We start from the raw sequence: 13,934 nt of genomic DNA, 5'->3' as shown, positions 1-13,934 counted from the left end.
TTGAACCTGCAACCCTGTGATCTACAGGGCAACCCCATTACACTACGACTGCCGCTGTTGATGTTATTCTTTTTTTTACTTTATTTATGATAGGACAGTGAAGGTGGTGGTGACAGGAAGTGAGTGGGGAGAAAGAGAGACGTGGAAGGGCCGGCAAAGGACCCAGGCCAGGAATCGAACCCGGGTCAGCCACATGGTAGACGAGTGCCCTACCGTTTGGCCAAGGTAGGGCCTCTGTTGATGCTATTCTATGCACTGTTATGTGTTTTTTTGGTTATTCTGAGGGAGACGTCTGCAGCACCAAGGACAAAGCAGCCATAAGCATGACGTGTTCGGTACTTGTAGAGATTGTACAGTATGAAGACGGCGTGTTACGCATGTAGGAACTGCACAGTAGGACAATGTGCTATTGAAGGACATGCTGATTGGCTCCTGATATTATTTGGCGCTTTATCAGTGGAGCTGCCTCGCTGTCGTTTTAGTGAAATGAGATATCTGCCGTTCAATTTCTCTCATTGTCACATCTGATTTATTTCTGTTTTTTGATTTAAAAAGTAACAGAGGAGAGATGACTGGAGGGCATAGAGCAGGGCTTCCCAACCTTTTACAATTTGGGGCCCACTTGAAACTTTCACAAATGTTTAAACACTAAAATTCAAAAATATAACACACACACACACACACACACACACACACACACACACACACACACACACACCAGTGGTGTAGTCTACGTAGAATGCAGGTATACGGAGTGTCCACTTCTAAATTTTAGGGGCTTCAGTATACCCACTTAAAATTGATTGATCCATTATTTAGAATAGCATAAATATATACAGTATACCCACTTCCAAAAATGCTTGAATATACAGTATACCCACTTCAAAAAAGTAGACTACACTGCTGACACACACACACACAAAATTATGATTCTGATTTTTAGAAAATGATTTTAAGGCCCATTGGGAATACCTTCTACCTTGGGGTACAGAACTGCTCCTTTCAAGGATAAATGACAGGGTCTTTAAATACTATTATACTATATAGTAAAATACATATAATAGGCCTACTATATTATACTACTATATTATAACAATACTATATGATACTAATGCTATATTATAACAATGCTATATTATAAGAATACTAGGCTATACTGTATATAGGCCTACTGACTGAATATAACTGTTCTGCAATAGCTACCCAACACCATGCAGGTGTAAAGCTGACTACCCAATACCACACAGGAGGAAAGAGAACTGGTCCAACCACTTGGGTACAAAGTGTACTTTCATTTCTCTGGTGCAGTGATGTGTACAATAGGCTGCAGGATGTGGCCAGTGGGGAGGTTGTTGGGTCATGACAGCTGTTTTTGCAGCCAGCAGGGTCGCACATTCCAGTCCCCTCTCTGTCAGCCGAGAATATGTGTGAAAATACAGTTGTGAAAGGGACACTGTGCAGGAAATGGTCAAAAAAGGTACTGCAACTATGCTGCTCATTGAAACTAGGCTCCCTATTGCCAAATTTGATATTTACGTGAAAGTTTACTAAGTAATAAACAAATATTAACTAGTATGGTTCAATTACAGTAATTTTTGCAGCTAAAAATGGCTATTTTAGGAAATTCAAAATGGCGGACCATGGAGAAGATCCCCCTTTTCATGTATGAAAAGTGTAATTTTTCCAGTCATAATAAATACTTAAAATTTGATGATGGTGGTAAGTATTCATGAAAAAGGTAACATTAGTGAGTGGGCAGCATGAATTCTGGAAATGAACAACAAAAAATCTCACACAGTGTCCCTTTAAAAGTGTAATTTTAATGCAATATGAGAATGGAAATATAGAGGCTTGGGTGGCAGGGCCCACANCAGGCTTGTACGAAATTCCGAATTGACTGAATTTCAAATTCAAAACAATGTCATAATACAAACACTAGGTGGTGCCATTACCTTGAATTTCTTTGAATTTAATCTACACCACCCATTGAAAGTACATTGAACACCACCACCTAGTGTTCGTATTATGGCATTACTTTGAATTGAAATTCTTTCCATTCGGAATTTCGTACAAGCCTGGCCCACATGACTCTTGGGCCGCTGGGCATGGGCCCAGGCCTGTGCGATTCTTCCTGGGAAATAACACTACACTCAGGCAGTAGGTCTTAATGCTTCATTAAGCTGTATTTTTGGGAAATCTGCTGATTTCAGGTTTGAAGTGTGTGGATATAGCATGATGTGCAGGTAGTGTGTGTGTGTGTGTGTGTGTGTGTGTGTGTGTGTGTGTGTGTGTGTGTGTGTGTGTGTGTGTGTGTGTGTGTGTGTGTGTGTGCGTGCGTGCGTGCGTGCGTGCGTGTGATGTGTGTGTGTGTGTGTGTGTGAGAGAGAGAGAGAGAGAGAGAGAGAGAGAGAGAGAGAGAGAGAGAGAGAGAGAGAGAGAGAGAGAGAGAGCAAGCGAGCTTGTGTCATTTTACTGTCTGTTGAGACAACTTAAAGCAAGCTATAGTAGTCTATGATCTTTCAATTAACCAATAGAGACAAGTTAAGACTCTTTAAGCTCAGCATCAAATGAAGACAAGCTAACTATCTTATCTAAATTACATTGCTTGTTTTTATAAGACCAAATTTTGTGTGTACGTTATTATTTGCAAAAACAAAGAGAGTCTATTAGATATGTCGGCCGAAAATATTTTTTTAAACGTAGATTTTCTTTCCTGTGTCAACATCCGAAGGCCGCAGCTCGGTTCACAGTTGCAGCGGTTTAAATGTACACATAGCGCTTTGAATAAGCAGGAAGGTTGGGCCTCGTCACTATCCGTAGCCCGGCCTGTCCCCAACCTGCCTGTAGTCGCAGCCGTCATGTGAATTGATAGCCCAAACACACAGCTGCTGGTGGGGAAGGAGGAGGCGGTGTAGGGCATCACAGGCTGTCAGCGTTGCTCTCTGATCACCGAACTAATCAGAGAGACAGTTTTTCACCATTCATCAACCGGTTTACTGACGAAATAAATTGCCAGTGTGTCTCCTGTAACCTTGGTAGAAGTTGTGGAAACATAATTGGACGGATACGTTTGAAATATCGCCGCCAACATGGCTGATTTTGATATCGATCAGGAGAAGCTGCCCGGAGTAAAAGAGGGTAAGTTTGTGTTCCCGCACCCTGCAAGGAAGGCTGTTTCTCGAAGGGAAGCTTCATGTGTTTCTTTAATAGCTACAAGGTGACAACAGACACCCATTTGCCGTGAATTGATGCATTGAAGAATGAGGCTGTTATGCGTTTATGTGAGCTATTGGGGGTTGGAATCGACTGAAAACACATTTGCGCAAATGTTAAAGCCTGGGGTCGCCAAAATGCGCGTTCAGTGATTTTTAAAATGCCCATTATCTGCTGAGAGCACCACTAGCTATAAACCCAATCACAGTGACTTACAGCGTTTAGGAACTCATTAACACCGTAATGTAGACTCACAACTTCGATCATAATCTTTTTTTTCTCCTGAAGCTGGCCAACCAAATGTTAGCTATTTTTCTTGGGGAGCGCGCAATCACCGACGCTGCCAGCGTTACCAACGTTACGTTTTCGGATTTAACTGTTCAATCGTTGTTAATCACTGTGTCAGATTTTGTAAATCACAAATCCCAGCACATTCAAGTAGGCAGATTGTAGCTAGCTGAACATTAGCTCGCCAGCCAGCTGGCTAGGTGGGGCTAATATGTGCGCGTCTTGGGTTTTGACATGGAAGAAAGGGTTCATTCTGAGCGAAACCCAAGGATAGAATAATCGCAAAGAAGATAATCGGTTAATGGTCTCAGTTAGTAGTTTTTTTGAGGCTCAGAAATATAACATATGGCAGGCTGTCGGTAACTGTTGACTAAATATGGGTTTCGTTCTTTTGATCCAACGTGGTGTTTAATGACATCATAGTATGTTGAATCCGTGGGCTGGGTAGTGTTATGAAGGCGGATACCCAGAATGTCTCGCACTGTGAGTGCCGTGCGAGGCGTGACCGGCGCAGTCAGCAGCCATGGACCATTTGCATAGTTTCACCAGCTTTCACATGTAAAAATGAAGGCACCCATAGAGAGGAAATCAATGGTTTCTGTTGAGTGTATTTTAAAGCGTATAAACAGTTCAGTCTGGTGAATCAAAGGCCACTCTTTTTGGGCCATGTCATGATGAAAACGCATAGGGCTTGTGTGTCTGTGTCGGTTTCAGTGGAGATCACACGTTTCATGGGAAATATAATCAACCAGCCAAACTGAATTTTCACCAGCATTTGGCCAGTTGGCTGGTGTTAATTGAATATAATCACTATAAATGTAAGCACCAGCCTGCCCTCAAGGCATAAGATGTGAAGTGAGCCATGTCTGCAGTGTATGTAGTAAAGATGTCCAAGCCTCTGTCAGGATGCTGCTGCATATTTCAATTTATTTATTTAGGGGGATAGCCCTTTGAGAAAGGATATCTCGTTTTCGAGGGGGTCCCCAATATAGTCCTGGTCTACTCATGTCTTTTCTCTCCATTTCGCGTTACATCACAGCAATTAACATGTCTCCTTGTACTTAACCGCGAGGAAGAGGAGGCGGTTTTCCGTCCCATAGTCCCAATCTGTCATCTCACTTCACAGATCACTCAGAATAAGTTTCAGAATGGCTGCACATGGCCTTCCTCCTTTGAGGCTGCAGAAATCAAATACGGTTTAGGGCTCAACAGGAAGCAACCGCTTCTTCTAGGTCACATATTGAAACTATTTTTAAAAAGGCCTGTAGCTGTAGCCTTTATTGTGATAGGGTAGGGTATTTGGAGTGTTGGCTAGGAAATGAAAGAGATACAGACAGACTGACAGAGAGACAGACTATGAGAGGGGGTAGGATTGAGACAAAAGGTGGAGACAGAGAGAGAGAGAGAGAGGGGGGGGTAGGATTGGGTCGTGGCTCAGGCCAGACTGGAACCCAGGTCCCCATGGGCAGCTGCCTGTTTGGTATGGATGCCTTCACGCAGTGCACCACAGCACTCCCATGACTGAAACTGTTTGAGCATGAGCTATGAGGACCGTCCTCATAATGTAAAAGGGAAGAGATTGTTAGAATACCCGTAGACATGGCAGTCAATGCCCCTGGATTATTGCTACAATGTGCAAATGTTTGTGCTACATTTACATGTACATTTTTTTCATTCAAAGGCACATTTTATTTGCAGAAATGGGCAGGGTTGGTCCACATATTGGTCCACATTGGTACAAGAAGGTATTAAGGTATTGGTCCACTACAACGCAACACAATCATCACATAGCGCTGCCCTATACATTTGCGACGAGAACCGATTGCGCTCCCGCACAACATGGTGGACATGAAGCCACATGATCGCACCAATGTATTTGGTGTTACAATGAGGGTGCACTTGTTAGACCACACCCTACACACTACACACTACATGACAAAATGGCACATATCAAATTGGAGACAAATGACTTCTGTTTCCAATGCATTGGTAGCATAATTTAGTGCAGTAATGGCTGCTGGATAAAAGCTGTTGCTTGCTTCTCTTATTAGCATGGGTGTCTGGTCAGTGTATGGGCAGTGTTTGGACGGCCTATACAGCGTTTAAATTAGAGGCCATATGGCGTGTTATGGTTCAGCGGACACACGTCTGGGAGTCTGTTTAGACCAGACGTGGGCAAACCCAGGCCCGGGGGCCACATGCGGCGCCCTGAGCCATTTCATGTGGCCCCCAGAGCCATTACAAGAAAGACAACTTTTAAATCCAAATTCAAACGGTTACTCAATATTCTTAAAATGCTACCTAAAACAAGAGTCTTGCAAATTTAAGATTAACCAAATACATAGGCTTCTAAATATATTTCATTACAATGTGCAGGAATATCATTGCTGCCAAGTTACGTCATCGTACACTATGTTTTATCATTGACATGGGCAAGTTGTCTGTGGCATCCGGCCCTTCGGTCAATATTCTAAACCCAATGCGGCCCTCGGGCCAAAATAATTGCCCACTCCTGGTTTAGACTGACCACAGACAACACGAGTCACACATCGACCAGCCTAATAATCCTTTGCGTCTGCTTGACCTGCTCACTTGATCCAATCAAAGTCTATGAGTGGCGTCTTGCATGGCACATCCTCATTTTTCCTCCCCTCTATGGTGTCATCAGAACGATATTTGGCTGACCCGCAGACGGCATGCTTCGCCCAACTGATGTCCTTAGTGACTTCTTAGTAATTTCAGGTTCAAGAGTTCAGTAATGTTTCGTCATCATGTCAGGCTTGAGGTGTGCTGTTTGGCTTCCTCCATCATTCCCAGAGGTGGAAGAAGTACTGAAGTTGTGTACTTAAGTAAAAGTAGAAGTACCCTGCGAAAAAATTACTCAAGTGAAAGTAAAAGTTGTACACCAAGAATGTCCTAAGTACTAACTTTTAAATGTACTTTTTGAGTAGGCCTACTCGCACAATGGCTGTCTTTCTCCATGTCTGCCTACTTGATCTAATAGGAAAACGTTTCTGCAACGGTTTTCGGTTCTATTTGAACATGACTATGGAGTCCTGTAAATGTTTTTTAAAGTATCTTTTCTGTCTGGGTGTCAGTTTGGAAGAGGGGCTTGGTCCTGCCTCCCTGCCCGCAGCTGAGGCTACTCAAATATCCATGAAACACAACAGGAAAACCTAGGAGAAATGTAGCTAGTAACCAAGTCTTCTTCTAGAAATGTAAGGAATAGAAAGTAGGCCTACAAGTAATTGTCAAAAAATGTAACTGAGTAAAAGTAAAAGTACGCATTTTTATTTTTACTCAACTAAGTACAAATTCCTGAAAAAACTACTTTAGTACAGTAACGAAGTAAAAATACTTAGTTACGTTCCACCTCTGATCATTCAAGTCTGCTACTGACCATCTTGTCTGACACTCCCTCATTCATCCTGCACTATATTCTAATCTAGCCCATTGAATGACAGTTTTGTTTGATAATGTGCTATATAAATTGATTTGATTGATTGATATAAGCAGTCGTCTCAAAACGGTCTTTGTGCTGAGGATGGTGTGAATGAATGAATGGTTGATGCCCTCAGCTGCTGTCTCTGATGGATCTCCTTCCTCTGTGGACATTTCTGTGGCATTGAGAGTCGGCTGAATATTTAATGCCGCGGTTGTTGTTGGGCATCTCCACCATCCCTTCTGCAGTGCTGTGCTATTCTCTCAGCCAGGGGAAACACTACCCCATTTGAAATCCTTTTCAGTCGTGTCTGTCTGCTTTCACTTCATAGCCTTGGATTGATTTTAGAAGTTGCTCTGTGTAGAGAGCAGCTCTGCAGAGAGAGAGAGAGAGAGTGTGGTGGGTGACAACACTGGGGTTTGTTTTCAAAGTACCGGTAAACGAGCGCCGTCTTGCCAAGTGGGCCAGCCAGGAGATGTGATTGGTCCATAAATGGATGGACGTGCTTCTGACAGGGGGGCAGTTCTTGCCCCCACTGGAGATGAAAAATAATTTGCCAGACATCAGGGTATCAAAACTGGTCAAAGAACTTAAATGTACTGCCGACAATTGCGCCCCTGGCCCTGTGCTTTGGGTGGTAAAACGAGGAAGGCCTATTGATTACATATTACTTAGATGAGGGAGGTTCACTCCTCGTCATTATGTGTGATTTGTTGAAAAGGCCTTCATGAGAGGTGTTTTGTAATTTAAATACAGGCTTCGAGCACATGGACCTGCATCATTCATTATGGGGATGGGGATATTTCTTGTTCTATCTGGATATTAAATCATTATGGCATTATAAACATATTAAAACAGTTTGAGGTGGGATATCAAAACTAGACGTGGGACTAGACCAGAATGTGCTGCTGACCATAGATCCCTGTCATTGTGAGACTTTGAGAGAGCCATACCCTGTGCTACAGTGACTGCTTATTACATGGGGCAGCTATGGACTAGAAGATGGGCTTTAGATCAGAGGGTTGCCGGTTCAAATCTCACCCTTCCACTCCCTACCTCACTTCATGGCTGAGGTGCCCCTGAGCAAGGCGCCTAACCCCACACTGCTCCAGGGACGGTAACCAATACCCTGGAAGTAAATACTGGTAACTGTTTAAGTCGATTTGGATGAAAGCATCAGCTACTGGTAAGTGTAATGTAATGTATAGGCATTTCCTGTTCACTATGGAGGCTGGTTAGGAGAGGCATTCCCATTTAGCTGGGCTGTGGACAGCTGAAGGTGTTCCCTGTTATTGTTTACCATAGTCAACCTGACAAAAAAGTGTACCCTTATTCTGTCTGCTATAGTGCACATGACAAAGAAGTCTTGCCTGCACTATCCCCCTTAGAGACTTTAACAAAGACACGTTCTGAGTTCAGTGTACTTTTTCTCAGAAAGCAATTTGACAGTGGTCTTTCCTGTATCGATTCCCATAGAGAATTGTACAGAGGTGTTTTAAGTAGTGCTTCCCTGCTGGATTTGAGAAATAGGCTTTCCGATCATTTTTTTAGAGGATTTGATGGAAGTGTTCCAGAGTGTTGCCTCCCAAGTCTGCAAATTTGCAAGTTTAGAAGCTGATTTAGTGGGGGTCCAGGCCAGGGTTTGGTTTGCAAACACACCGTGACTTTAAAATCCATTTTATTAGCCGACATTTACACATTCAGTTAGAAATGGATGGTAATGGATGTAAGTGTATACTGTCTGACACATTTTCCATACCTTTTTATATGCTTTTAAACATAAATGTAGTTGAATTGTGCGTGTGTGATTGTAAACGTAAATCTAGTTTAACTGTTCTCCTGGGACACATTAAGGTGGATGCCTGAGTTGTACAGTTCTAAGGGAGGTGCTGCCTTGTCAGTCATGAGGGGGATTTGTGATGTGTATGCCTCAGCCAGTGTAATTGGCACTCCTCCATTTGTGATGTATACTCTTCAGCGTAATTGGCACCCCTGCCCTGCAGTCAGTCTACACTGTAAACAGCAATAAGCACCGGCTTCATATTGCCATGAGAGGCCGGCGTGTGCCGCGCGGTGTGGGGAGGGATGTGTTTAATCACATATCTGCAGCCTAATCTTGGATTAGTGGTCCCCTGCCTCTCTTCTCTGCCTTGCCTCTCTGCTCTGCCTCGCCTCTCTCCCCTGCCTCTCTTCTCTGCGTTGCCTCTCTTCTCTGCGTTGCCTCTCTTCTCTGCGTTGCCTCTCTTCTCTGCGTTGCCTCTCTTCTCTGCGTTGCCTCTCTCCCCTGCTCTCTTCTCTGCGTTGCCTCTCTTCTCTGCCTTGCCTCTCTGCTCTGCCTCGCCTCTCTCCCCTGCTCTCTGCTCTGCCTCGCCTCTCTCCCCTGCTTCTCTGCTCTGCCTGCCTCTCTCTCTGTCTCTCTGTCCTGCCCTGCTGATACCCTGGTGTCTATATCCATGGTCTCGTGTCCCTGTCAGTCCCCTGCTGTGTCTCCTTTCCTCCCTGCCCCTTCATTTCCCACCTCGCCCCCTTTGTGTTTACTGAGGCTGTGCTGTCCCAGCTAACAGACCTTGTGTCCCCTCCAGTCCCCTACATCCCTACCCTCCCTCCATTTCCGCCGCAGCCCTCTTCAATTGGGGTTGGCTAGTAAGATGTTTACTAGAGACAACACTTTTCATTGACCATGGGCTGTGCTAGCCAGTGCTAATTGACCATGGGGTGTGCTTAGGGTGACCATCTGTCAGTTTTTTGCAACCTGTTTACGACGTCTACGTGTCCGTCTGTCTGTCTTGCCCCCCATCCTCGCCTTGTGCTTGTGGCCTCGAGATGAGAGGCAACATGTCATTGGTGGTAGAAGTTTTATTCAATATCTCAAGCACATTTCAAAGGTAATTTTCTCATATCGAAGCAGGATGGTGAATGGAGGAAATTCCCCCAAAAGTTGTTGTACCTATACTAACAGTGAGGTTGGATAGTGAAGGGGTGTTGCTGTCTGGACAGCAGCTGTGCTAGCTGTGCTAGCTGTGCTAGTTGACCATGGGCTGTGCTAGCCAGTGCTAGTCTATAAGCCTATCGGGGGTCTCTGTAGGTGGTAACGGGTTTCTGCCTAATGTGAACTGGCATATTGCCAAGGACGTATGGGGGGAGATGCAAATTACAAGTATTAGGCTGTCTAATTTGAAATGGCATGAAGCTTTGTGAGCACACAGAAGGGGAAATGCTAATGAAAAGTCTGGGGTCTCCTTAATATGAGCTGACGTGTAGCCTGGGCCATATGAGGGGAAAGGCGAGTTAAAAGTATTGGCCTACACACCCCATAGTGTGCTTCCACAGAAAGACCACAGAGTGGAAGACTCAAATCTGTACGTTTAAGCGATCAGCTTAGGCTTTAGGTCAAACTGTTTGACCTTTGGTCAGAAAGGCGTAGTTGCAAAATGCATACGTAATTCACCTGGGACGTCAGTCTGTCTCCTCACACAGGAATGGGGAATCGGGGTCCACCCTGGGATGTCTGCATGCTCTCTGTTGAATATTGATAGGGACTCTATAACGTCTTTATGATACTATCGAATGTGAATGTGGAATCAGGGTATAGAGGGTGTCACCGCTTATTGGGTTTACTCCCAAAACTCCATAGTTAAGCCGTACACCTTGATGATAAAAATACCCACCAATTTGACAACAAACAAGATGAGGATTTTTGTGTTGTGAGCATAACTTCTATTGGTGCATTGCCAAAAATGTGTGTAAGCTATTTATTTTGAGGGTGTTTCATGTAACATTTCATATGAAACTGCACGCCATGGCCTTTCCAGTCATGATGGTCATATCTCTGCCGGAAAATCTGCGGAAGTATTTGTATAGTCTTTTGGTCCTTTTATCTTTTCAAGGCCATCTGTTTGCCCTGCGTGTGGTCTCCTGTCTGAGGAGGATATTGATAAAGTTTCCCTCTTTAGCCCTCAGCTTACCGCAGCAGCTGGACAAAGTTTCTGTTCCTCTAACGGGATATTTTTGGTAGGTCACATCGCACGCCTGGCTGAGGAGGACCCAGTCAGTGGCTCAGTGAGGCACCAGACTTACGCGCTCAGCTGTTGGTGTGTCAAATGTGAAAAATGGAGTGATGATCTGTGAGTGTCTTGAGAAAAGGCTGGGGTGTAGCATGTCGTCGATGTGGGGTTGAACAAACAGCCCTCTCTTGGTTCCAGCAGGTTTCAGCTCCATTTCAGAATATCTGTAAAGGTTCTTATTTGTCACAGTCAAGGTCAAGATCAAGGTTATAGTCACTATATCAATAATCTCTGTGGCTAAGGAAAATACAAAAAAAAAACAAGACTGTGACATGTTGTGGAGAATACGGACAGACGATTTAGACATTTCAAGCTCTGAATGTCTGGGTGGATAATGTGATATAAAACGTGTATATGTAAGATCTTGTCAAAAAAAAGTGATTGCTTCGTTACGAGAAGTTCCATTCGAAGGCCAGAGTCAGTGTTTGTGGCAGATAAAGTCAGCAGTGAACACCATGGCAATCGGAATGTTTACACTTGATAGCAGCCCTCATGTGTTGTGTGTTGTGGCTATCATTAAGCATAGGGGCGCTAGCGTCAGGAGCTCAGCCCACTCTATGCTAAGCTGTGCAAGTTTGCATTCTTTCTGTGCCACCACCATGCTAAATCCCAGTGTGACTGCTTACTTAGCCTAAAACCATAAAGGCGACTTTTAATCCCACAAATTAAGCATTGCACAATTCAAACAAACAGCAAGGCAGTAAGCCGTGTTTGTAAATGCTGTGCTTTGTTACTTCAGAGGGGCGAGCCTAGATATCAGCAAACTGGAGTAATGGTTGTAAAGCGATTTGTGTCAAACTTGAAAGCAGAGGATCACAGTTTAGCACAAATTAAAATCAGGCTTCCATGATCTCCCGTGTTTGTAAATGCTGTGCTTTGTTACTTCATAGGGGCTACCCTGGATCTTAGCAGTTGTGGCCGGAACTATGATTGCTAAGCGATCAAACTTGAGAACAAATGACCGCCACAAGCACAAACAAACAGCAGGCCTTCTTTACAGACAAAAAATGATCTTACCTTCTTAGTGAATAACATTTGATAATTTTTATTGATTCACTTGTTGTGTAAATGTACTGTAGGCCTGCACTTGTGTTATTCTATGGTTTATACACATATTGTATAGTTTATGCACATCATTCTTTTGATTTCATTCTTGCTACTCAAATTCTACTGCAAAGGTGTGTATAGTGCACTAAACAAATAAACTTGCTTTGCCTTTTGCCTTCAGTCTTTAAACAAGCACTCGAGATAAGCTGTCCAAATGCTCTAAATATTTGTTTGCCGTAAGGACCAGAGTCCTTGCAATGCACTTGAACTTAAATCTCCACAGTAAACACAGCTCCTCCGGCCCGTGCCCCCCTCCACACTTCCCCACGTCCCTGCTACATGCTGTTTATACAGTGTATTGGCTTTTATTTGATAGGACAGTGTGAGGTGGTGATGGGAAGCGAGTGGGAGAGAGAGAAGGAGGAGGATCGGGAAATGTCCTCGGGCTGGACTCGAACCCAGGTCCCCGTGTAACAGTCCATGCCCCAACCGTTTGAGCCATGGCCAGGGCTGCTACATGCTGTTTCAGGGGGCTTGTAGTACATGGCTTCAGTGTGGCCTGAGTGAAAGGAATGTCCCAGCTCCTGGCATCGTGTAGCAGCCGAGGGCAGTCCTTTGCTGTAGTGCTGTTGTTGTTAAGCAGCTGTGAACAGCCACTGGCTTTAGTGACGTTGTTTAGTGCTGCTGAGGGCAGTCACTTTCTTAAGGGTTGCTGCCGTAGTAACCTGCCCAGTGCCCTAGGAACGTAGATGAAGAATAACAAACACAAAGGCCTACAGCACAATCTTAAGAACAACAGACACAGTTACTAGGCTAAGCTAAGTCAACTGTAATAGACTAAGCTACGCTTCTAATACTACATGAGCTGTGATTTGGATGGAGTGTGAAGTCATGGGGACTTCTCTTCAGGGGGTTTAGCAGTTCGTCTAAGTTAATTAGTCAGGCTAATTGCTAACCAGCAGCTACTCAACAGCTTCCCTCGCTCTAACTGATTGGATGAGACGATCTTGTTGTCTATTGTTTAACTCTGGATAAGATGTCTGTTAAGGATTACGTAATGTAATGTAATGTAATGAACAACAGTATCAAACTTACTCGTGTTCTCTAAAGCAGGGGTGTCAAACTCGTTACGGTCCACGGTCCACATAGAGCCAATTTGATCTTACGTGGGCCGGACCGTTAATTGCAAGGCATCGCAAATCTCAAATAGTGTTTAGACTTCATGTGCTAAAATGAGCTAATCACTGTGCCTGTTTTGTCAGACTTTCAGATTATGATGTTGCACGTCTTGTCACCCGTCAATTGATGTCTTGCTGACCATCTAAGCTAAACGTGTGTGTGCCTGTGTGTGTGTGTTTTCTCCTTCTGCAGTGGTTCGAGACTTTGCCGTGCTGGAGGACCACTGCCTGGCTCACAACCTGCAGGAACAGGAGAGTAAGTAGCCAATCACACGTTGTGTTATATTACCAAGTAGCCAATCACATGTCTTTATATTACAACCTGCCAAAACAGTAAGTACCCAATCACATGTCTTTATATGACTGAGGAGCCAACCATATATGTTTTCATATTGCAACCTACAGGAACAGAGTGGGTAGCAATGCCTTGGCTACATTACTGTAGTTTGTGTGTGCGCGTGCGTGTGTTGTATGTGTGTTGTATGTGTGTTGTATGTGTGTTGTATGGGTGTTGTATGGGTGTTGTATGGGTGTTGTATGGGTGTTGTATGGGTGTTGTATGGGTGTTGTATGTGTGTTGTATGTGTGTTGTGTGTCTGCCTGTGGAAGAGATTAGTTAGTGTACCTCTTAATCTGCATTTGTGGGCTCCAGTCCACATATGGAGACTTCAAAAGGGCTTTCAATCAACCATGAAAACATCC

The 13,934-nt window shown here is 44.1% G+C and overlaps 1 protein-coding gene across 1 annotated transcript in view; it reads left to right on the top strand.

Annotated features, from left to right (window-relative positions):
- The first annotated feature begins 2,886 nt into the window (after positions 1-2,886).
- ccdc50a (coiled-coil domain containing 50a) overlaps positions 2,887-13,934 on the top strand; it is a 40,089-nt gene continuing 29,041 nt past the window's right edge. The window contains exons 1-2 of the mRNA XM_063200851.1: positions 2,887-3,138; positions 13,426-13,488. Coding sequence (XP_063056921.1) covers positions 3,090-3,138; positions 13,426-13,488 — 112 coding nt within the window. The 5' untranslated portion in view covers positions 2,887-3,089. The remainder of the gene's footprint in view (positions 3,139-13,425; positions 13,489-13,934) is intronic.

The sequence above is a fragment of the Engraulis encrasicolus genome, chromosome 6 (assembly GCF_034702125.1).
Source record: "Engraulis encrasicolus isolate BLACKSEA-1 chromosome 6, IST_EnEncr_1.0, whole genome shotgun sequence".
In the NCBI taxonomy this organism is placed as follows: Eukaryota; Metazoa; Chordata; class Actinopteri; order Clupeiformes; family Engraulidae; genus Engraulis; species Engraulis encrasicolus.
The sequence above is the reverse complement of the archived record's forward strand: the minus strand, read 5'-3'. Positions and strand labels throughout refer to the sequence as shown.